The sequence below is a fragment of the Akebia trifoliata genome, chromosome 15, assembly GCF_017979445.1.
Source record: "Akebia trifoliata isolate Shusen 1 chromosome 15, ASM1797944v1, whole genome shotgun sequence".
Classification (NCBI taxonomy): Eukaryota; Viridiplantae; Streptophyta; class Magnoliopsida; order Ranunculales; family Lardizabalaceae; genus Akebia; species Akebia trifoliata.
Genome location: NC_141389.1, coordinates 4,030,958 through 4,050,696, shown reverse-complemented (window position 1 = coordinate 4,050,696; position 19,739 = coordinate 4,030,958). Strand labels below are relative to the sequence as shown.

The 19,739-nt window shown below is 34.0% G+C and overlaps 2 protein-coding genes across 3 annotated transcripts; one reads left to right on the top strand and one right to left on the bottom strand.

Moving 5' to 3' along the window:
* Positions 1–1,380: 1,380 nt before the first annotated feature.
* LOC147383998 (uncharacterized) lies at positions 1,381–3,732 on the bottom strand. Its single transcript, XM_086426608.1, has 2 exons — positions 3,368–3,732; positions 1,381–2,544 (listed from the first exon to the last, which is right to left on the bottom strand). The coding sequence occupies exons 1-2, from the start codon at positions 3,456–3,458 to the stop codon at positions 1,601–1,603; spliced, it is 1,035 nt and encodes a 344-aa protein (XP_086282734.1). The 5' UTR covers positions 3,459–3,732; the 3' UTR covers positions 1,381–1,600.
* A 12,359-nt stretch (positions 3,733–16,091) lies between these two features.
* Positions 16,092–19,489, top strand: LOC147383997 (protein IQ-DOMAIN 11-like). 2 transcript variants are annotated; one of them, XM_086426891.1, is made up of 6 exons: positions 16,092–16,393; positions 16,957–17,094; positions 17,745–18,026; positions 18,189–18,377; positions 18,503–18,634; positions 18,714–19,489. In XM_086426891.1, exons 2-6 carry the CDS (start codon positions 17,020–17,022, stop codon positions 19,230–19,232), a joined length of 1,197 nt encoding a protein of 398 aa, XP_086283017.1. In that variant the 5' UTR covers positions 16,092–16,393; positions 16,957–17,019; the 3' UTR covers positions 19,233–19,489. The 2 variants fall into 2 exon arrangements, with proteins under 2 accessions (XP_086283017.1, XP_086283018.1); XM_086426892.1 differs by lacking the exon at positions 16,092–16,393 and adding an exon at positions 16,475–16,682.
* The last annotated feature ends 250 nt before the right edge of the window (positions 19,490–19,739 follow it).

Genomic DNA, 19,739 nt, shown 5'->3' with positions numbered 1-19,739 from the left:
GTAATTTGCTTTGGATTTGTGGTAATCTAGCAATGACCTCTGAAATTGCAACTATAAACACACAAAATAATGAGATAAAAAAATAATGGATGATTTTTAACCCATAGAAATATACGAGTCAAGATCAAAAGAGATTTACTTTGAGATAGTTTTCTGAATTTCTGGTGAGTTTACAAAATGTTCAATATTGTTTTTTATGATCTTTTACATTCATAATGCACAACCAAGCAATTACAAAGTCTTACAATGACTATATGAAGGGACTATCAAGCACTGAAATCGAAAACAACAGCAAAAGACAGGAAATGCAAAGTTTGGAGTAAGCCAAGACAGTAAAACAACAGTGGGCCCATGCAACTTTATCACATTCAAATCAAGCAGGTCCACCCAAACAGCTCCCCATGCACCCAGCAGCCTTCATGAACATTCACTGAGTGCAGCCATTATTGCCCACAAAAGAAAGGTAAAAGATATTTCTTCTTCACCTGTTTTTTTTTTTTCTTAGATGGGTCTCTCATCAAATCCATGATCATAGATTTTCCATATCCTCGAGATAGGAGTTAAAAAAGCATCTATGGTCCAGAGCACACTTCCACATTAGCTGAGTCTCCAACGCAGTGTCGTAGGAAGTCATTTTAGCATTGTTCTTTTTATATTACAAGGAAAATCAATCCGAAACTGAAAAAAGCATCTATGGTCCAGAGCACACCTCCACATTAGCTGAGTCTCCAACGCAGTGTCGGAGGAAGTCATTTTAGCATTGTTCTTTTTATATTACAAGGAAAATCAATCCTAAACTGACTTCCTACGACGTGGCAGTGTGCATCTATTTATAACCATAAGTTTTTTTTTTTACTTGTATCTCAAGGAAAAAAAGATCTATGATTATCTGCACACTGCACATCAAACCAATGTTGAGCGCAGTAATCTTACAAGAACGGCATTTTTGTCTTTTTTACATCATGCATTCCCCGAAACTCAATTTGATGAGTATTCGCTTTGCAATACTACTCGAACCACCATTAACTTAGCTTAGATAGAAAGTCAGGTTGGTCAGCTCACCTACCCACCCCTAAACTTTAACATCCCTTCAATCCCACCTTACATCCAACATCAATCAACAATTCTCTCTCTGTTCTTCCTACACTTGCAAGGTTAATTTGTTGAGTGGGTATGACTGTATGTGTCAATGCCCGTAGGTGTGAGCGACGCCCTTGTGCACCTAAGCGTGCTTCTGTAGTTTGAAATGCTAACTAAAAAAGATAGACCTCTAGTTCAAGCTCCTTAAAGTAGCTTCGCTTGAGAATATCTCGAGCGAAGCCACTTTAAATAGTTACGTATCGGGAAGTGTTCATATCGTATTATGAAGAAGGAAACACGAGAGACAACATAGGACATTTAATTAAATAATATCAAGTAAAGAACAAAGTTTTCATGATTGAAAGCCAAACAATTCCCAAAACTTGGCAAAAAAATATAAAAAACAACATATACAAGAAGTTTAAATCTTTAAGTACTAGCCTAATTGCAAACCGAAACCACGTCCTTTGACATCGCTTATATCGTAAATAAAATCAACAATATAAAACTTGTTTGGCATCTAAGAAACCTGCTTCTCCCAACCCCATGGATTGCCCGCTTCACCTGATCCATGATGACTAATTGGTCCGCACGAATTTATCGAGTTCCATTGCCGTGGTGCCAAAGGCTTTTTATCCATCCTTGGGTGCTCGTAAGCAAAATTTGTCCTCTTCTTCCCTCGTCCATTCCTCCACCCGTAATCTGTTTGATAGTCATCACCTTGAAACCTTGATGTTTTATATCTTGACAAGTAATGACCCGTGCTTTCTTGCTTCCTATGAGATCCAGTCCACGTTCCCCAATTTCCGCTCGCCCTTCCATTTTTCCAATTATCCGATTCATTAACGCTGTTCTCCCAACCATTCCAACCCCACGAATTATCCCCGCAATCAACCCATGTATTGTCCTTCCATGTTCGATTCGCCTCCCAAGGGTTACCTTCATTACCATTTCCCCATGTTTGGTCCATCACATTTCCATTCGCCTCAACGTAACCGGACTCCCATGGATTATCACAATTTCTCACACAAGGCCTATACTCCGTCTTAGCCGGATCTTCTTCGGCGTCACCCCATCCAGAGCATTGAATGGGTACATTATCAGATAAGAGAGAATCACTGAGAAGCCCGACAACCACCCCATCTTTTTCCCCCTCAACCGGAGCCACGGGTTCTCGATCTAAATCCAATATTAGCTCGGGATCAATGTTAGAGTTCCAATCGATTTCATCGATGTATATGTCAGGATCGGGAAGAGTGATGTCACATGGAAGCCCATTGATCTTCGCCCAAAATCGGGCTTTGGCATTGTGAAATGCCTCTTCACCGGCTGAATCGTTCCACTGAATTACGTTCTTGTAGTAGGACATTACCTTCTTGGCTTCCAAGAGTCTCCCCCATGGAATTGTACCCACCGTAGTGCAAAACCTCTTCTCCCACGAAGGCACCGTTGGTTGCCAAAACCCTGAAAACATAATAACAATTATTTCAATGTTAAACCCTCAATCAATGCCAATATCTCCTTCCAACAAATAAACAAAGAAACATTACAATTCGAACAAAATCATAAAAACCCAATTTCTATCGGGAGAAAGAAAAAACAAAAGTACACAACCCCATAAAAATTAAACAAACCCATTATCTCTTCTTCAAACAAATAAACAGAGAAACATCACAATTCAAACACAATCATCAAAAACCAATTTCTATTATTATTATTATTATTTTAAACTCTAGATTAAATCCATTCTCTCTTCCTCAAACGGATAAACATAACAAATCAAACACAATCATTAAAAAAGAAAAAAAAAAAAAAAACTGATTTATATTATATATAAAAAAAACATGAGTACATGAGGTTAAATACATAATTGTGACCACATATCCAGAATCCTTGAATACAAACCCATAGTTCATACAATCAAAGACAGACAAATATAAAAATAGAATTTTGAATTTTGATTTCTAGCAATATAAACGGGCCCGTTAGGAAAACAAAAAAATACTATGAGATTAAATATAACCACAAAAGGTGAATCATAAACCCTACATAAAAAATTCATTCAATCTTCTAACGGATACTTACTCTAATATTTGAACAAAAATTAACCTATTGAGGAAATTAAAACCCTAAAACATCAAATCCTCAAATTTTCAAACAAAAACACATCCATCTTTTAATCTACAAAAACCCACTAAATTAAACCAAAAACCCATAAACAAAAACTAATTTCTCAACGAATTCATCAAATCAAAGTAATTAATCTGAATCAGGAAATTAAAAGTACCAGAAGGCGGTTTTCTGTTCTGCGATCTCATTGGTGTCCTTTGAACTTCTTGATGATAATTCTCACTATGATTTCTTCTCCAATCAGTCATCTCTCGCAATAAAAAAAACACCCAAAAAACAAGAACAAAAATGGGCTTTTTCTTTTTTAATTCCCAAAAAAGAAAACGCAAGTTTCAGATTCAAAACTCACTCAAAGATCAAAACCAAACTCACAAGAAAAGATATCTCTTGCTTCCACACCAAATCCAGAGAGATTTGGTGTTTTGAGATATTCGATCAGAACTTAGCTTCGATCGATTAGATTTACTGCAAAAAAAGGAATTTTTTTTTTTTTTTTTTTGAGAAAAAAAGTTAAGCGAGAGAGCTGTTTACGAACGAGTGAGTCGTAGGTTTCCATCTATTTATAAGCAAAGAAATAGTCAACTAAGGTGTACAATTCTTATCCGAGACCATTAGATATTCCGAGAAATTAGAACGGTACAAATCTCGAGGAAAATCGAACATTCTACATAAAAAATACGTGTCTTTCTAAATCTGACTGAATTGCTTCTTTAATTGGACAGTTATAACGCCAGGTACGAGATTTAATAGGATCAGTCCGTTAATTTCGTCGATATCCTTATCTTTATAAAAATGTGTCTTGGCGATATACATTTCCTTCGACAACATGAATTGGGATTGGTGTCTATATACGACAGAGTAAATAGGATAACTTACTAATACCCCCTATGAAATTTGTGATATTATTTTTACCTCCCTGTAGAATGCAATATTATGTTTACCCTTGGCTGAAAGTCAATGTTTTTTTTTTTCTTGTAATAATGGTAATATTTTTAATTTTTCAAAATGCCCTTAAAAATATAATTTAAAAAAAAAATACAATTTGAATTTTTTTTATATATAGAATTTCACCATTAAAGCATCAACAAATTTTACTTCCTTACAAAATGCAAGATTATGTTTGTCGTTACTGTTTCGTTGATGATTTAACAATGAGACTTTGAAAAAAAAATTTAAATGCTTTTTAGAAACTTAAGTTACTAAATCAAAATTGGAAATAAAAACAAAATTGGTATAAGATGCAGTTAAAAACTGTCATCTTTTGACTTTAATAACATTTTTTTTAGAGAAAAAAATCAACATATTTAAGGACGACATCTTTTCCTAAAGATATAAGATGACGGTTTTTTAACAAACCGTCATCAAAACTTAATATAATAAATATTTAAATTTAAAAAATTAAAAATTAAAAATTAAAAATTAAAAAATCATAGTTGACTTGATCAAGTTTTATTGACTCAGACGAAAATTTCAAAATATTATCCGAGACATCTCGTTTATCTCGCGAGATGATGTGAATATTGAGATGTTGTGTATATCTGTATCATTGCTAAACGAGATTGAGATGACTCAGGTGAGTCATCTCAGTCTCGGATGAGATTTAAAATCATGCTTAGGAGTCATCTTTGGTGATTTATCCCAAAAAAGTTTTAGTGTGTGTCTACGGATTAGTTGGGAGCTTTAATGAGTTCGATACGTCGATTTCTAATAATAATAATAACTTGATGATGACATAATCAAACTCAAGAGTGTGGTGTCATTACCCATGGACTATACCAATTAAGCTAAACTTCATTTAATTAAGGGTATTTTGTATAAAAGGGTTATTAATTTTTTTAAATAAATTATTGAGCTTTCAGAAGAAAAAGGAAAATGTGAATCAAGGATATATAGAGTGTCGATTGTAACAAGCAAAATTACTTAATAAATATTATAGTAGGGACATTTTTCTAAATGTACCCTAAGTTTTGGGCGATATCTTAACAAGAGTCATGCTGGGTTTGCACTGAATTTATTGTGATTCTCACAATTTTGACGTGGACATGCATACATAACCATAGATGATTTTTTTTTTCTCGTATCGCGAGGAAACACATCTATGGTTATATGCTTATCCCACGTCAGATTTGTGAGAATCACAGTAAAGACCCTATGTCATTTGAGCATTTTCCTCTTAACAACCCCTTAGTAAAATCTTTCTTTATTCATACTTGTTTGTCCCCTATAAAATGATGAACTCAAATTATCAAGATTGACTATTCAAATTGTCGAGATTGACAATTGGAATATTGATCGCAAAGGTTGATCTCGATGATTGGATCAAAGGTTGATCTCAATTATTTGAATCATCAATCTCACAAAATTAAAGGAGGGTGAGGGGTATTGAGAAAGACAAAATTTACTAGATGGACCATCAAGTAATTATTGATAAGTTAGGCAGTGTTTAGGAAGAATTCCCTCTATTGGGGTTTTTAAAGTAATTTTTGCATGTAAATATTTATATAAACTGAGAAAGTCTCTCATCTGCCTGACATAATTTAAAGGGGCAAAAGGAAAAAGTAAAAAAAAGGAAATTTCCGCAATGTGGTGTGGTTGGTTCAACGAAAAAGAGGTTTGACGAGCTGTCAAATCTATGCTTTATAATCAAAGCTCAAAACACCTCGATTTGTTTTGTTTTGTTTTACAGGTTATTTAACCTACACGTGTCCGGCGCTACATGGTCTTTTATAATTTTATTAACAAATCTCTCCTACTTTATTAAGTTTGTTACTCAAATCTTATTAAGGGTCGTTGGGTCAATATAGAATATCAAATTGGCCATCCAATATCACATTCTTCTAGACTTCATAGAAACACTTAGATGTAAAATGGATGAGTACCAAGTTCTCAAATTTGAAACTAAAATTCAATGGTGAATTTTTTTTTTTTTTTCAAATTTTTTTTGTCAAAGTTCTTAAAATTTTATCCTTTATAAAGTTGTGGCATTAAATCATGTTTTTGGATACCATAAATTGACACGGTTAGGATCCACTCTAAGATATGTTAAGTAATAAATTAATGGCATCAATTTGAATTTAATGATGTGAATCCCCCACTCTAAGGTTTGCTAAATAACAAATTTAATAAAGTGAGGTTTAGTTAATGTAAAGGATATTTTTCGTTAGGTACCAAGGCGTGACATGTGGCATCCAGAGATTCAAGTTAAGTACGGAGATCCGAGTCAACTTGTCCAAGGGTAAGTTTGGTGGCTCAGTCACAAATCAACTATGGATTTGAGTCTCGGTTGATCGGGGAAATATTGAGTCAATGACGCATGGTAGAGCCATAAGTCCAAATCTCTAAAAAAATCAAGAATTAGATAAAAAATTGTTAAAATCTTGATAAGAAAAGTCTCAAGGAAGAAAGAATATATGAAGATGAGATATTGACTAGATATGTTTCAAAATCACCAATTAAGATCTCCTACTAAATTGGATAAAGGTAAAATCGGTAATAGGATCCTAGGGTTTCATATCTATAAATAGATGGACAGAGATACTAAAAGGAGAAAGTTTTTTTATTTTAAAATTTTATATTATTTTTGCACTAAGGTTTGACTTGAGCGTCGGAAACGTATTTTACAGGCATACCTAGGGACACGAGGAAAAGAGATCGTAAGTCATCGTCACAGATTTCGAGGTAGTACAAGTTTTTTGTATCTACAATTTGGCGTCGTCCGTGGGAATCGAACAGGAAACTACGAGAAACCATGCGTGGAATGGTTGGAATCTTAATAAGAAGTAGTGGTTGTCCCCTAAATCAACTCTTTGTCGTTTTAGGGTAAGCATGTACGAAATTCCTGATCCAATTTTATCAAGAAATAATCGTAACACGTGAATTAGATCCCTTGACCAAGGTGTGATGTGCAAATGTGTGAACATATGGTGAAGAAGGTGAATAAGACATCCTACAGATAAGGTCATCGTGAATGTGTTACTGGAAGATTTCCTATGAAGAAGATGAAAAGGAAATTGTCAGGTATGTGTGCGGCTCTAACGTACGAGAGATTATATGGGTGATCAACTAGCATCCATTTTAATCCTCAACTAAAGCTAGAGTCATTAGTTTATAGTTTGGCTAGCATAGGTTTAGTCAACCCCTAGGTGGTGATAAATCCATGTGTTGCACATGTCAGGAGTGTATGCTCTACCACATGAAGACAAAAAAGGTGGTTATGATGAAGTTGTATTTCACACAGAACCTAGCCATTGCATTATTGAATGTAAGAGGTGGATACCTCCGGATCAAAATGGCTACAACCAAGTTCACATAACATTAATGGCTTCCAATTATGGGGCAATTATAGAGCAACGATATCTCAAGATCTTTAGTGATAAGCATAGATATACATGCTGGCTACATCATGCTCAATAATACTGCAAAATTGCATCTTGACGTACTTTTGCTTGCATGGTATGCAATAGACTAGGTACTCTCTCAAACCCCACCAAATTAATTTAAACTCATTCGAATCAAATTGTTTTTAGGTCGAGCCAAGTAAGGGCAATAAATTCAGTTAAGCCAAATAAAGGCCTTACCCAAATTCAATTCGGAATTGAATTGAAATCATGACTTGACGAGCATATCAATTATTATGTATTTTACAACTTTAAAATTATACCAATTGATAGGAAGGTCTTCTCTACTATAATGGTACACTACAGGAGAATATGATAAGAGTACATCATAGACTTCGCCATACCACTTTTTATATGGTTAGACCTATGTAAGGCTCGATTATAGGTATACCCAACAATGTGGTAATATCAAGTATTCCTTTACACATACATTTCTTAGAAGGTAAATAAAAATTAATTATTAGTTTGGATGCATACTTGTACATCATTTTTTGTGGGTTAGACTCATCGAGTTAAATGAAATAAATAAGAACCCAATTGCTTAAAATTTTGAGATTGTTTGAGGGTTTAACTCGATTCCAACTTACCAAGTCATATGGTATAAGTAGGGGTCCAATTAGGAGGGTTAATTTGCTAATGGGCAACTGACCTCGACTTATTGACCTCAAATTAATGAGTCGAGTGGGTTTGACTTAGGAAATCAATTTATAAATTGGATTCAATTGAACTACAATATTTTAGGAAAAGACACAAATTAATAATACCAGATTGAGAATACATTGTTTTTTGTGTAATTGTTGTTATTTCTATTGCTTAAAGAGATGTAGATTGTAAAGAAATTTAGCGTCGCACTCGACTCATATGGGAAGTATGATCCACATCCTAAGTTAGTCGTACAGGACCACTTAGTGCATAGCCTCGACCGATTAAAGTTGGAAAGTCTTGGCTCATTGCGAGAACCAAGTCTCAATCATTTGGGATTGGCAAGCTTTGGCTCATTGCGAGAGTCAAGTTCAATTGTTTAAGGTTGGTAAGCCTTGGCTCATTACGAAAGCCAAGCCCGACCGTTTGTGGGTTGGGAAAGCCTTAGCTCATTACGGCAACCAAGCCTAACCATTTGGGGTTGGCAAATCTTGACTTATTGAGGGAGCCAAGTTTGACCGTTTGGTTTGGAAACTCTTAATTCATTGCGGGAGTCAAGCCTTGACTATTTGGGATTGGTAAGTTTTGCTTTATTGTGGGAGTCAAGTTCAACCGTTTGGGATTGGCAAGTCTTGGCTCATTGCTTAAGTCAAGTCCGATCGTTTGGGGTTGGAAAGTCTTTGCTTATTACGAGAGTCAAGCCTGACCAATTGGGGTTGGCAAGTTGAAATTGCCTTGACTCTTTTTCATTAAATAGTGAAGAGAAATCTAATTGGTAAATGAGGAATTTTCTAAGAATTGAGAGTGGTCACTTAGTTTAGATTTAGGAATCATAAATAACTCCAAATATGGATCGCGGCCACGAGTAAGAGAAATGGATAAGGGGTCAGATTACGAGTTTTAGAAGGTGTTAGGCACCGAATCTGTCCGATCGAGGTGATCAGTCTCTATTGCGATCTAAGACTATCCTATAGTAAATGAGAAAAGACTACAGTCAAACTAGGGTCCAATCATCATCAATTTAGATCAAATTTACTAAACGAATCTTATGGCTAAAATTCCTCCAAATATTGCATGATTCTTCGAATTTCGCAAAAAAGGGAAAACTTTGAAAGAACCCAAATCATACATCATGCTCTAAAATTCACATGACAATATTTTTCAATAAAAAATTCACATATGCAAATACTTTCTAAATCAGATAAAATAGAAATTTGAAATTTTTTTCTAAATTAGAAAATAAAAAATGGGAAATTACTGGTAACTTCTGAAAATTTAAAATTAGGAATTCATAAAATCAACATGGAATTTCTAGATAGAAAAATGCGAAACTCCTAAATTGAAAAATTACAAAAAAATCCAAAATTAGAAATTGATGGATGTGAATTTTTTCAAAATAGCAATTTGCAAATATTAGTTCTCGAATTAGAAAATCATAAATGCATGACGAATTACTAAATTGGAAATTAACAAAATAATGATGCACGCACAATTTTCATATGTGAAGAATTACATATTCATCTGATTTTTAGTTTAACGAAACAGGCACATGTATAAAATTTTTGATTTTTCCTAAATAGTCATCACTCAAAATATGCATTTTCATCAAGTAAAATAAAACGCATCATTATACAAAACAATCCCCCAATTCCCACAAATTCCTAATCACAAAATTCAAACCATCATGAACCCATTGCACAAATCAATTTAAGGATGAAATTATGAAGCTATTACCAAAAAAAAAAAAAGTTTAAATATTTACTAAAAAAAAAAAAGGAATTTATCTCATTATTATCGTAAGTCATACAAAATCAATTTTAGCATGATGATCGTGAAGTTATCAAAAAAGAAAAATAAATAAATACTTCCCTAACCCTACTAATAAAAAATAAACTTCTTCCACCGTAAATCGACCTAAACATGACAATTATGAGGTAAAAAATTGCATAATTCCGCTAGCAAATGTATAAAAAAACGGACTTCTCCCTTGATAGACCCTACAATGATTACAATGCTAAAATTAACAAATGATATTAATGAAAGGAAAACATTTCCACGAAAAGAATATAAGCATTTTCGCCATGAAGACTAAGGTGACAAATAAGCGAATAATAAAAAAAAAAAACTTACCTAGAATATGAAGTAATAGTGGACTTGTTCGTTGAATTTTAATTTTAAATTTGGGAGTTATGTGAAAGTTCTGTGGCCATTCATTTTCGAAACCTTGGATCAAGATCGAAAAAAAAGTTTTTTGAAAATTTTCTTTTAGGGTCTGAGTTTTTCGAAAAAACTTAACCTTCCTTTTATTATGAGATACATTGACAATGATACAATGTATCTCATACATCATAATATGATGCATCTCTTACAAAATTCAACGGTGAAATATAAGTCTTTATTGAATTTTTTTTCAAGGTGAGCTCAACGACACTTAGTATGTTTTAAAATATTACTAGGTTAATGATGGACCTAATATATGCATAGAAGGAAATCAAGTTTATTGGCCGACCATCATTAGCAATTAGCCCCAACTGAACAAAAATCTTGGCTCGCCTCTGATTGTGAAAGGAAATAGAGCCCAAGTGGTAATGGTTAGATGCCAATGGATCGGATAAAATTTGAAATCTGATCTAGGGTATGGAGAGAGTTTGGATTTTGGATTTCTCAAGTTTTTTGAGATGGAATCGAATCAAGTGTGATTTGGAACCGACCCGATAAGAGTTTGATGGGTTCGGATATGATCAGTTACATTTTTTGCATTGAGTTTGATTTTATTGGGAGACTGGGTCATTATCGGTCGGAAATCCTCCAATTATTGGATCAACAGTTAATTTAAGTCTCTTGTTTTGTTTCTAATTATTGTGTTGCCATCCAGTAATTTTGTGAACTCATCATTAAACTCTAATCCCACAAATACCAAGTTGACTCATCCGAATCATTTCATATGAGTCAAATCATTTTTAAATTGTTTCAAAATTATTTATCAATATATTGAGATATTTGAAAATTTTCTTGTTATAAGTTAGTAGATGCTCAGTCGTAAAATCTTATTTGTCATTGGTAACAAATATTTAAATCATTACAAAATTAATTATTTTACCTCCAGGACACAAAATTCAATCGATTCGGTCAAATTTTTATTAACTTGGACAATATTTTCAAAACATTGTCAACGTAATGGATGGTTCTGACTCGCTATCTCGTCTGACAGCCTCTAAGATTGGGATGAATTGGATGAGTTTTAAAACCATATTGAGTAGATGTTATCTTAATTATTAGTGATTTAAAAAAAATAAAATTGGTAGAGTTCCTCATGGAAATTTCCTCTTGGAGCACATCGGTACTTGCATGTCAAACCCTTAGATGTCAATATAAGCTAACCCTACCATGATGTAATAGGACCAACGAGGATGCATCACGCTTTGGTGCTTAAGTTGATATGAGACGTGCATTGGTAGATCTCAATACACATGAATGCGAAAAAGATTAATTATTAAAAATTAATATTATTATTGCCCTTTCACATCATCCCACACTTTTATAACTAAAAATGTATAAAAGAGGATAACTAGTTAATAGAACATAATTCTTCCTTCAAGTCATCTTCTTTTCTTTTTCCTTACATCTCTTTTGTTCTTTATCCCTCATTGATGCGACAATGATTGAATGATCCTGACTCAGTTTATGTCCGAATTGAAGTTACCTCATCCAATGTGTGCTCTCATGTGTTGGTCATTCAATCCCCAAATACGACAATTCACCCTAATTTGTACCATATGTTTATGGGAGAAACTTGTGAACCTAGCCAACCTGTTCCCTTTTCTTTTTTTCTTTCATTCTGGATATGGCAAAATCATTCTATTAGAAGGGAAATTGATTCCCGAAGTAGCCTCTACACCCACAAGTCACATTTTCTTGGATCATGTAGGACGCGAAGGATCCCTAAAATGATATCTAGAGTTCTAATTGCCACAATAAGTTAGATATTCACAAGAATGGGTGATAAATTTAAATGAGACTTCATTAAATGCATCCTACTATGCTTATTCTTCTTCAATTGGCGAATTTCTTGAATCATGATTGTATATTCTTTAAGTCGGCCTTATTAATGGTAATTCTTTTAACCCTACTCAACCTCTATTTGGGCGCACAATTATTTTCTGCGAAATATCTACAACATCATAGTAGGTAGACATTCTACATCTATTTCTTTGCTGACAATATTCTCATTTTTTGCTGATGTACGTAATAAAGATTAGATTAATGCTGGAGTGACCTCAATGGGGAACATTTTAATGTGGTGGCGTGCGCATGCCTGTAAATGTGTTTTCTCAAAGATACGAGTAAAACGCATCTACGAACATGCGAGCGCCATCAAGTAAAGGTGTTCTCCCGTGTGTCCTCCGCTAAGGTCACTCTAGCACGACTCGCAAAAATATTTTCATTTCCTTGCTATTTTCAAGAAATATGTACATTCCTCAAGTCAACATTTAAATTGTCAAAATCTTCGCTCTTCCCCAACCCTAATATTCTTTCTTGCACGTTGTATTAATTTGATATTCCCCAATAGAGAGAAATCAATTCAAGAATAATAAAGAAAATATTAAATCAAGATGCAATCACACATAAAACACAAAGATTTTACGTGACCCCTAAGGATTAAGGTACATCCACAGATCGCACGGATTCCACTATGAAGTGAAAAATCTCAGTTATTCCCTCACGAAAATCTAACTAGGATTTTACATGATACTAATAAAATTACGTAAAAACCCTTGAATATTTTTTTCATTGTGTTAAATGATGATACTAGTACCATCAAGCTCCACAAAACATAAGACCATAATGGTAAGAGTCAATTTAATAATAGCAGCAAGATGTGTGAATCTTAATGAGTTCGACTAGCCTTACTAAGTTAATAAGGATTGCACGTCACCTTGTGGCATCAAAAACATGATCCGATGCTTCGGGATTGTAGAGGACAAAATTCTATTAACTTAAAAAAAAAAAAAAAATTTCAGAAAAAAAGTTAGTTTTCACCGTTGAATTTTAATTTTAAGTTGGGAGTTATGTGAAAGTTCGGTAATCATTCATTTTCAAAACCTTGGATCTCAAAAAAAAGTTTCTTGAAAATTTTCTTTTTGGATTCAAGTTTTTCAAAAAAACTTAGGGGGCTGTGGTGTTGGATTAGAGTTATTGCTGATGTAGTAATCCATTTATGCAAAATGACCTTTAATAAGGTTTCAAATGTTACTAAGTTAATAAGGAAATTGTTTCTCAATCTTAATAAGAAAAGTGGACAATTTCTTAGTGAACTAATTCATGCATTCTGCTCTAGTCCTAAAGGTAGAATTCACTTGGTGTCAATGATATTTAAGTGTCCATCTTCTAGGATTCAACAATTCGAATCTCAAGAAGTCTCAAGATCATAGTGAGCTCGACAAAGATTTTTGTTCCTAATTCTCAGTCAATTATGTACAAAATTAAATCGATAGAATTATTATTTTTAATAAAATAAGAAGGAATAGAAGAAGAAAATGAAACGAAACCAATGAATATATGTTGTTCTTCCAAAACTAGAATATGTATTTATGTGGATACAAATTGGTTATTAAAAGTCATTATATAACACGATCTTGACTGTGTGAGCACAAAACCAATAGTTGGAAATTATCCTCGAAATAAGTTTCATCGGGATATGTATTATCAAGATACATATAAAATTTCAATCGTTGGATGTTGTGCTTACAAGGTTGTGATGGTGTGCAATTTTTAAGTCATATTTCTTGAGTCAAGAGAACCCCACCCACAACCTAATAATTGCACCCTTAATGAGGAAAAAAAAAAAAAAGAACAGAAAAAGGGCTTACAACCATTCCTTATCTCTAAACGACACTATTAAATTTTTTAGAAAAAGTGTTAGAAAATGACTCTAATGAAAAGTATAATCTTCTATTCAACCTAATGTTTTAGAATTTATTTAAATACATGAAATATATGCGTATCTAAGATGAGGGCCCACAAAAAAGTTTGATATATTTTTCTTAAAAGAGATCATTACGTTACACCTAAAAGTTGGCCCACACGCACACACACACACAAATTGAAAATTTCATGGGTAAGTATTTTTTGTAACCCATGAAGTCTCAAAACATCACTCCTGACCAAAGATTGTTAATGGGCTGCGGCCCAAGCATCCCAATGCTAATCGAGAGTGGAAAGGGGGAGAATTATGAATATAAGAAGGTCACAGGGCTTAATTGGGGGTATTACACACCCGAGAGTGGAGGAAAATATATACTCAAAACTCTCACTCACTCATGAGGGTGGAAAAAATCGATCTTGCGACCCATCTGAACCTAACGCTTTAATACCATATTAACCAACCAACTACTCCAAAAGATTAATCTGTCATAGAAGGGGGAAAACTATGAATATAAGAGAGTCATGAGGCTTAGTTGGGGTATAATACATTCGAGAGTGGAGGAAGATAAACACTCAACAAGAGCAAATAAAAATTCACCTATGTCCAAGCCAAGCCTAATCCCACAATACTCGGGTGTACTTACAACCTGTAATGGCCCATAAATTTTCTTTTGTTGATTATAATTATACCTATAATATATCATAATAAAAAAATTGTAATATCTGTTATCAGGATGCCCGACATACCTCACATCCAAATCCAAGTCAGACCCTAAACATGAATTAGGTGTTAGAGAATAAGATGCATTATATTAAGACGCATGAGATACACTATATCATTGTTAGTGTATCTCATCATAAATGGAAGGTTGTGATGGAGGATATTTCTGAATGATAATGCTGAAGTAACTTTAAAATGTAAATTGATTTTGACATTCTGATGTGGTGGTTCACACATAACCATAGATGCTTTTCATAGATACGAATGAAAAACGTCTATGGTTATGTGCGCACCACCACATTAGAATGTTAGAATTGATGTAAATTTCAATGTTTCTCCAACACGACTTATTTTAAAATACTCATTGATATTTAGAATATATCAATTAGGATATTTTAGAATATTTATATTAGGTTAGTTTTCATATACAGTAGTTGATGTTATGCTTATAAATATTTTATTAGGGTTTATGTAATATTCATCCAAGAATTCTCAATATATAAAGTTAATTTTCTTTGTCAAGTCTGACTCATCTAGACAATTAAATGGGTCAGGCCAAAAATCCTGCTCATTTAGGTATGCTAGGGCATAAAACGGGCTGGGTTCAGGTTGGATATGTGTCTACCCTTTTTTATCTTTTTTATTTATTTTTTTATTTTCATTAAACCCATATTTGAATCTGATCTGACTGAATTAATTGATTCTGGTCGGTCGGTTAGATAATTTCAAATCATTTCAAAGTAATTTATTAGAAAATGTGATTTGAACTCAAGACCTCTCCCCTTTTGAAGAGAAGTTTTGACCATGACACCCAATACTCATTAATTGATAAATGATTGACTTAAAAATATAAAAATATAGCATACAATATATAAAATAATATATCATTTGGATGGATCCTTATCTGACCTGTATTCGACTTAGGTCGACATCAACTCATATCTAACCCATATTTTAATTCGGATATACTAGAAGAGCCAAACCCACTAAAAATCAGATCCAGATCTTGGATAAAATCTGACCCATTTTAATCCCTAAGGTCTGCTGAACTCATCCATTAACAGCCCCTAAAAGAAAGTCAAAATGCAATCAAATTATTTCCTGAATACAAGCATATATTTGAAATTTTCAGTGCCAGTTAAGAAAATGTGAGTTGGAGAAAAGTGAGAGGAGAGGCCCAGACTTCCTCATAAGTCATTAATTCTTCCTACAAAGCTGAATGATTGAAAAGCAATGGGTCTTGCTTTTTCATGACAAACAGTTCTTGCTTTCAGGCCCACATTTTGATCAATTGAGTTCCTCCTCACAAAATAAAAATTAAAAAGAAAACAAAAAAGTTTAAAAGAAATAGAGATACCAACTTTCATTATTATCCATTGATGATAGCTTCAACACACTCTTGGTGTGTCATTCCAGATCATAAAGTAAGGAATTCTAAGTTCAAATCTTTCAGAAAATGAGCTCCTCTTTCTCCTTTTTACTGTGAATTTGCATTAAGGTATGTTCATCATCGTTGATCTGCAGTCGCTCTTTTTTCGGTCTAGTTAGTTTCTATAAACAATGAATTATCTCAATTTGAGACTATTGTTTATGGGTTTGATCAAATAGTATTTGGGTTCTCCAAAATGTTATGAGACTGGTCTAATTCAGTACTTTATACGGTTTTCGGAGATGGGTGATTACAAGTTGATGTTGAGAAGATAAATTATTGAATTAAGATCTTAAAAGCTGTTTTTAGTTTTGACTTTGGGTTGGTTTGATATTCATTCCTCAACAGCTTTATATAGGTAAGGTAATAAGGAATGAATCTATGTGAATGCTGTTGATAAATGCTCGAGAATTCGGGCATCAGAAGTTCATCTTTTTCTGCAAATGGGTTTCTAATCTTTTTTTTTTTTTTTTTTTGGGGGGGGGGGGGGTCCAATTAAATTGTTAGAAGGCTCTGTGAATTTGATTAATGGTTACTGAAAAAGAAATAAAATGAGCTTGTTTTCCACAGACAAAACTTGTCGGGTTCTGATTCCTTTTTTTTGTTTCTTTTCTGGATAAATTGTTTTACAGGTTGGTAAGCTCTCCTAAATTTTTCACATTTTCTAAGTCTTTTATGATGTTAATGGTTCTTCAATGGCAAAGAAGAGGAGTTGGTTTAATCTGGTGAAGAGACTCTTTATTTCAGACACAAAGCCTAAGCTCGAAAAGGTAGAAAATTTATTGCATTTGTTGATCTTTTATTACTTTGCTAATGAAATCTTTTACATGTTAACCAACCAACTACTCCGAAAGACCAATCGATCCTTTGGAGTATTGGTTGAGTGTATATTTTCCTCCACTATTAGGTGTGTCATACCCTGATTAAGCCTCGTGACCCTCTTATATTCATGGTTCTGCTCTCCAAAAGATTGGTCTTTTAGTGTTGTTAGTTGGTAAACATGGTATCAGTGCGCTAGGTTTAGATAGGTCACGGGTTTGAATCTTTACACCCTTACTAGTGAGATGGAGTGTTGAGTGTATAATTTTGTTCTAATCTGGGGTGTGTCATTCCCCATTTAAGCCCTATGACCCTCTTATATTCGTAGTTTTCCCCCTCTCTAATATATTGTTCTTTTTTATTAGTTGGTTTGTTAACATGTTATTAGAGCGCTATGTTTTTATAGGTCACGGGTTTGATTCTTTCCACCCTTATGTGTTAGGGAAAGTGTTGAATGTATATTTTCCTCCACTCTTGAGTGTGTCATACCCTAGTTAAGCCTCACGACCCTATTATATTCATAGTTTTCCCGCTCTCTAATAAATCGGTCTTTTGGAGTAGTTGGTTGATTAGCATACTAAATATTTCTCTTAATTCTCAGGAGAAAAGGAGGAGATGGATTTTCGGAAGGTTTAAGTGGAGACATGTGCCCGCACTTACCGCACCATCAGCATCTGTTAATGACACGACGTTGACTGAAGCAGAGGAACACCATAGTAAGCATGCCTTGGCTGTTGCCATTGCAACGGCAGCTGCGGCCGAAGCTGCCGTAGCATCCGCTCAAGCCGCAGCTGAGGTAGTCCGTCTTACGGGCATGTCAAGATCACAAGGAACCCGAGATTGGGCCGCTATTAAAATTCAAACCGCCTTCCGGGGATATCTCGTGAGCAACTTTAAACTTAGCCTAATCATGTTTCATAACATCGAAGAACTAAAAAATTCTTTGTGGAGTAATTTTTTCTTTGATCACAAATAAATTGAGGTCACCAACAGATTAATTGCGTATTTTCGGCTATACATTCTTTATAACATGAACTTTTGTTAGGCAAGGAAAGCGTTGCGGGCATTGAAGGGACTAGTGAGACTTCAAGCTATGGTTCGAGGCCAAGCCGTGAGACGACAAGCAATCACCGCCCTCAAGGGATTGCAATCCCTTGTAAAGATTCAGTCACAGATTCGTGAGACGAGAGTAAGATTGGTCGAGAATAATGAAGCACGAGACGATGAAACAAGGGTAGGAGAAACTTATATTTTTGGGCTCTAAATTTAGAAAATTTCAAAGATGAATGGATGCATATATTAGTGTAAAATTTCAACAATCTATCCTAATTTTGTGATTGACAATCGTTGTTTGGGCAGCTAGAAACAAACTATCGGAAAAGGCGGGATGACATCTTGCGATCAAAAGAAGAGACCGACACTATGTTGATAAGCCGACAGGAGGCCTTGATCAAGAGAGAACGATTAAAGGAATACTTGTTTAGTAATCGGGTATTTCCCCTTAATTTGTTATCTTTACTTCAAAATACTTCATTTAAAGTAATTTCATCGATGAGTTATCTTTCATCAGGAGAGGAGGAATTCTCAAAGACTAACAGAACTAGAACAATGGGTGAAAACTCAAGAAAGGAAAAGTGAAAGATTCGGAGAATTACAAAACCATGAAATGTTGGAAGAACAAAATTCCCCAATATCACTCCCAAGGAGATCATTTGATCATCCAAACAGGAGTTCAGTTGGGGACACCAATTACTTCTCGAGCTCTCCTACATTTCCAAATTACATGTCGGCGACAGAATCTGCAAAATCAAAGTCAAGATCGATTAGTACGCCAAAGCCAAGGTTGGGAGTCCTAGACACTAATTCTAATCATGGTTCACCATGTAAGAATAGACTTTCTTTCGCTTCTATTAGTAGTAAGCCTCTTAGTTATCAACAAAGATCTCCAAGTATGAAAGGTATATTGGGTCCTATAAAATCACAAAGAATTTCAAAAGGTCTAAGCTTTGATTCGGAATGTTCATCGTTGAATTGGGATCAAAAAAGAGATTTTAAACAATTTTCTCTAAATTGGGTATCAACAGAGTAACACATCCTGTTCTTTGTATATCCTAGTTTGTAATGATTCTCATTCAATCTTTGAGGATCAGAGTAGTTTCTAAAAGGGATGTTTATGTTTTTGGGTCTTTATTTTTTTTATAAATTGAGGGAAGTTTGATTTATTGTCATTATTTGGTGTGGAATGGAGTTGTTGAGGATTCTTTGTATAAAGTGAGTGGGTGCATTGGTTTGGACTGCTCTGTTGTTGGATTTGATTTCAATGAAAAACCATGAAATTGTTCTCAACCTTTAATGTGTATTTAATTCAAAAATATCTCCTTGATTTCACAAACATAACTCCATTATCTAAATTATTTATTTACATTTTGAAAATTAAAATAAATTAATTCAACCTAAAGAGGGAAGGGTGCAACAAGAGGACTTCCCTGGAGGTAACTCATCCTATTAATACTCTCGTTCAAGCATGACTAACTATTCTTTATAGAGTTGAATGTTGGATGATCAAGAAACATCATATTCCTTGAGGATCATATCA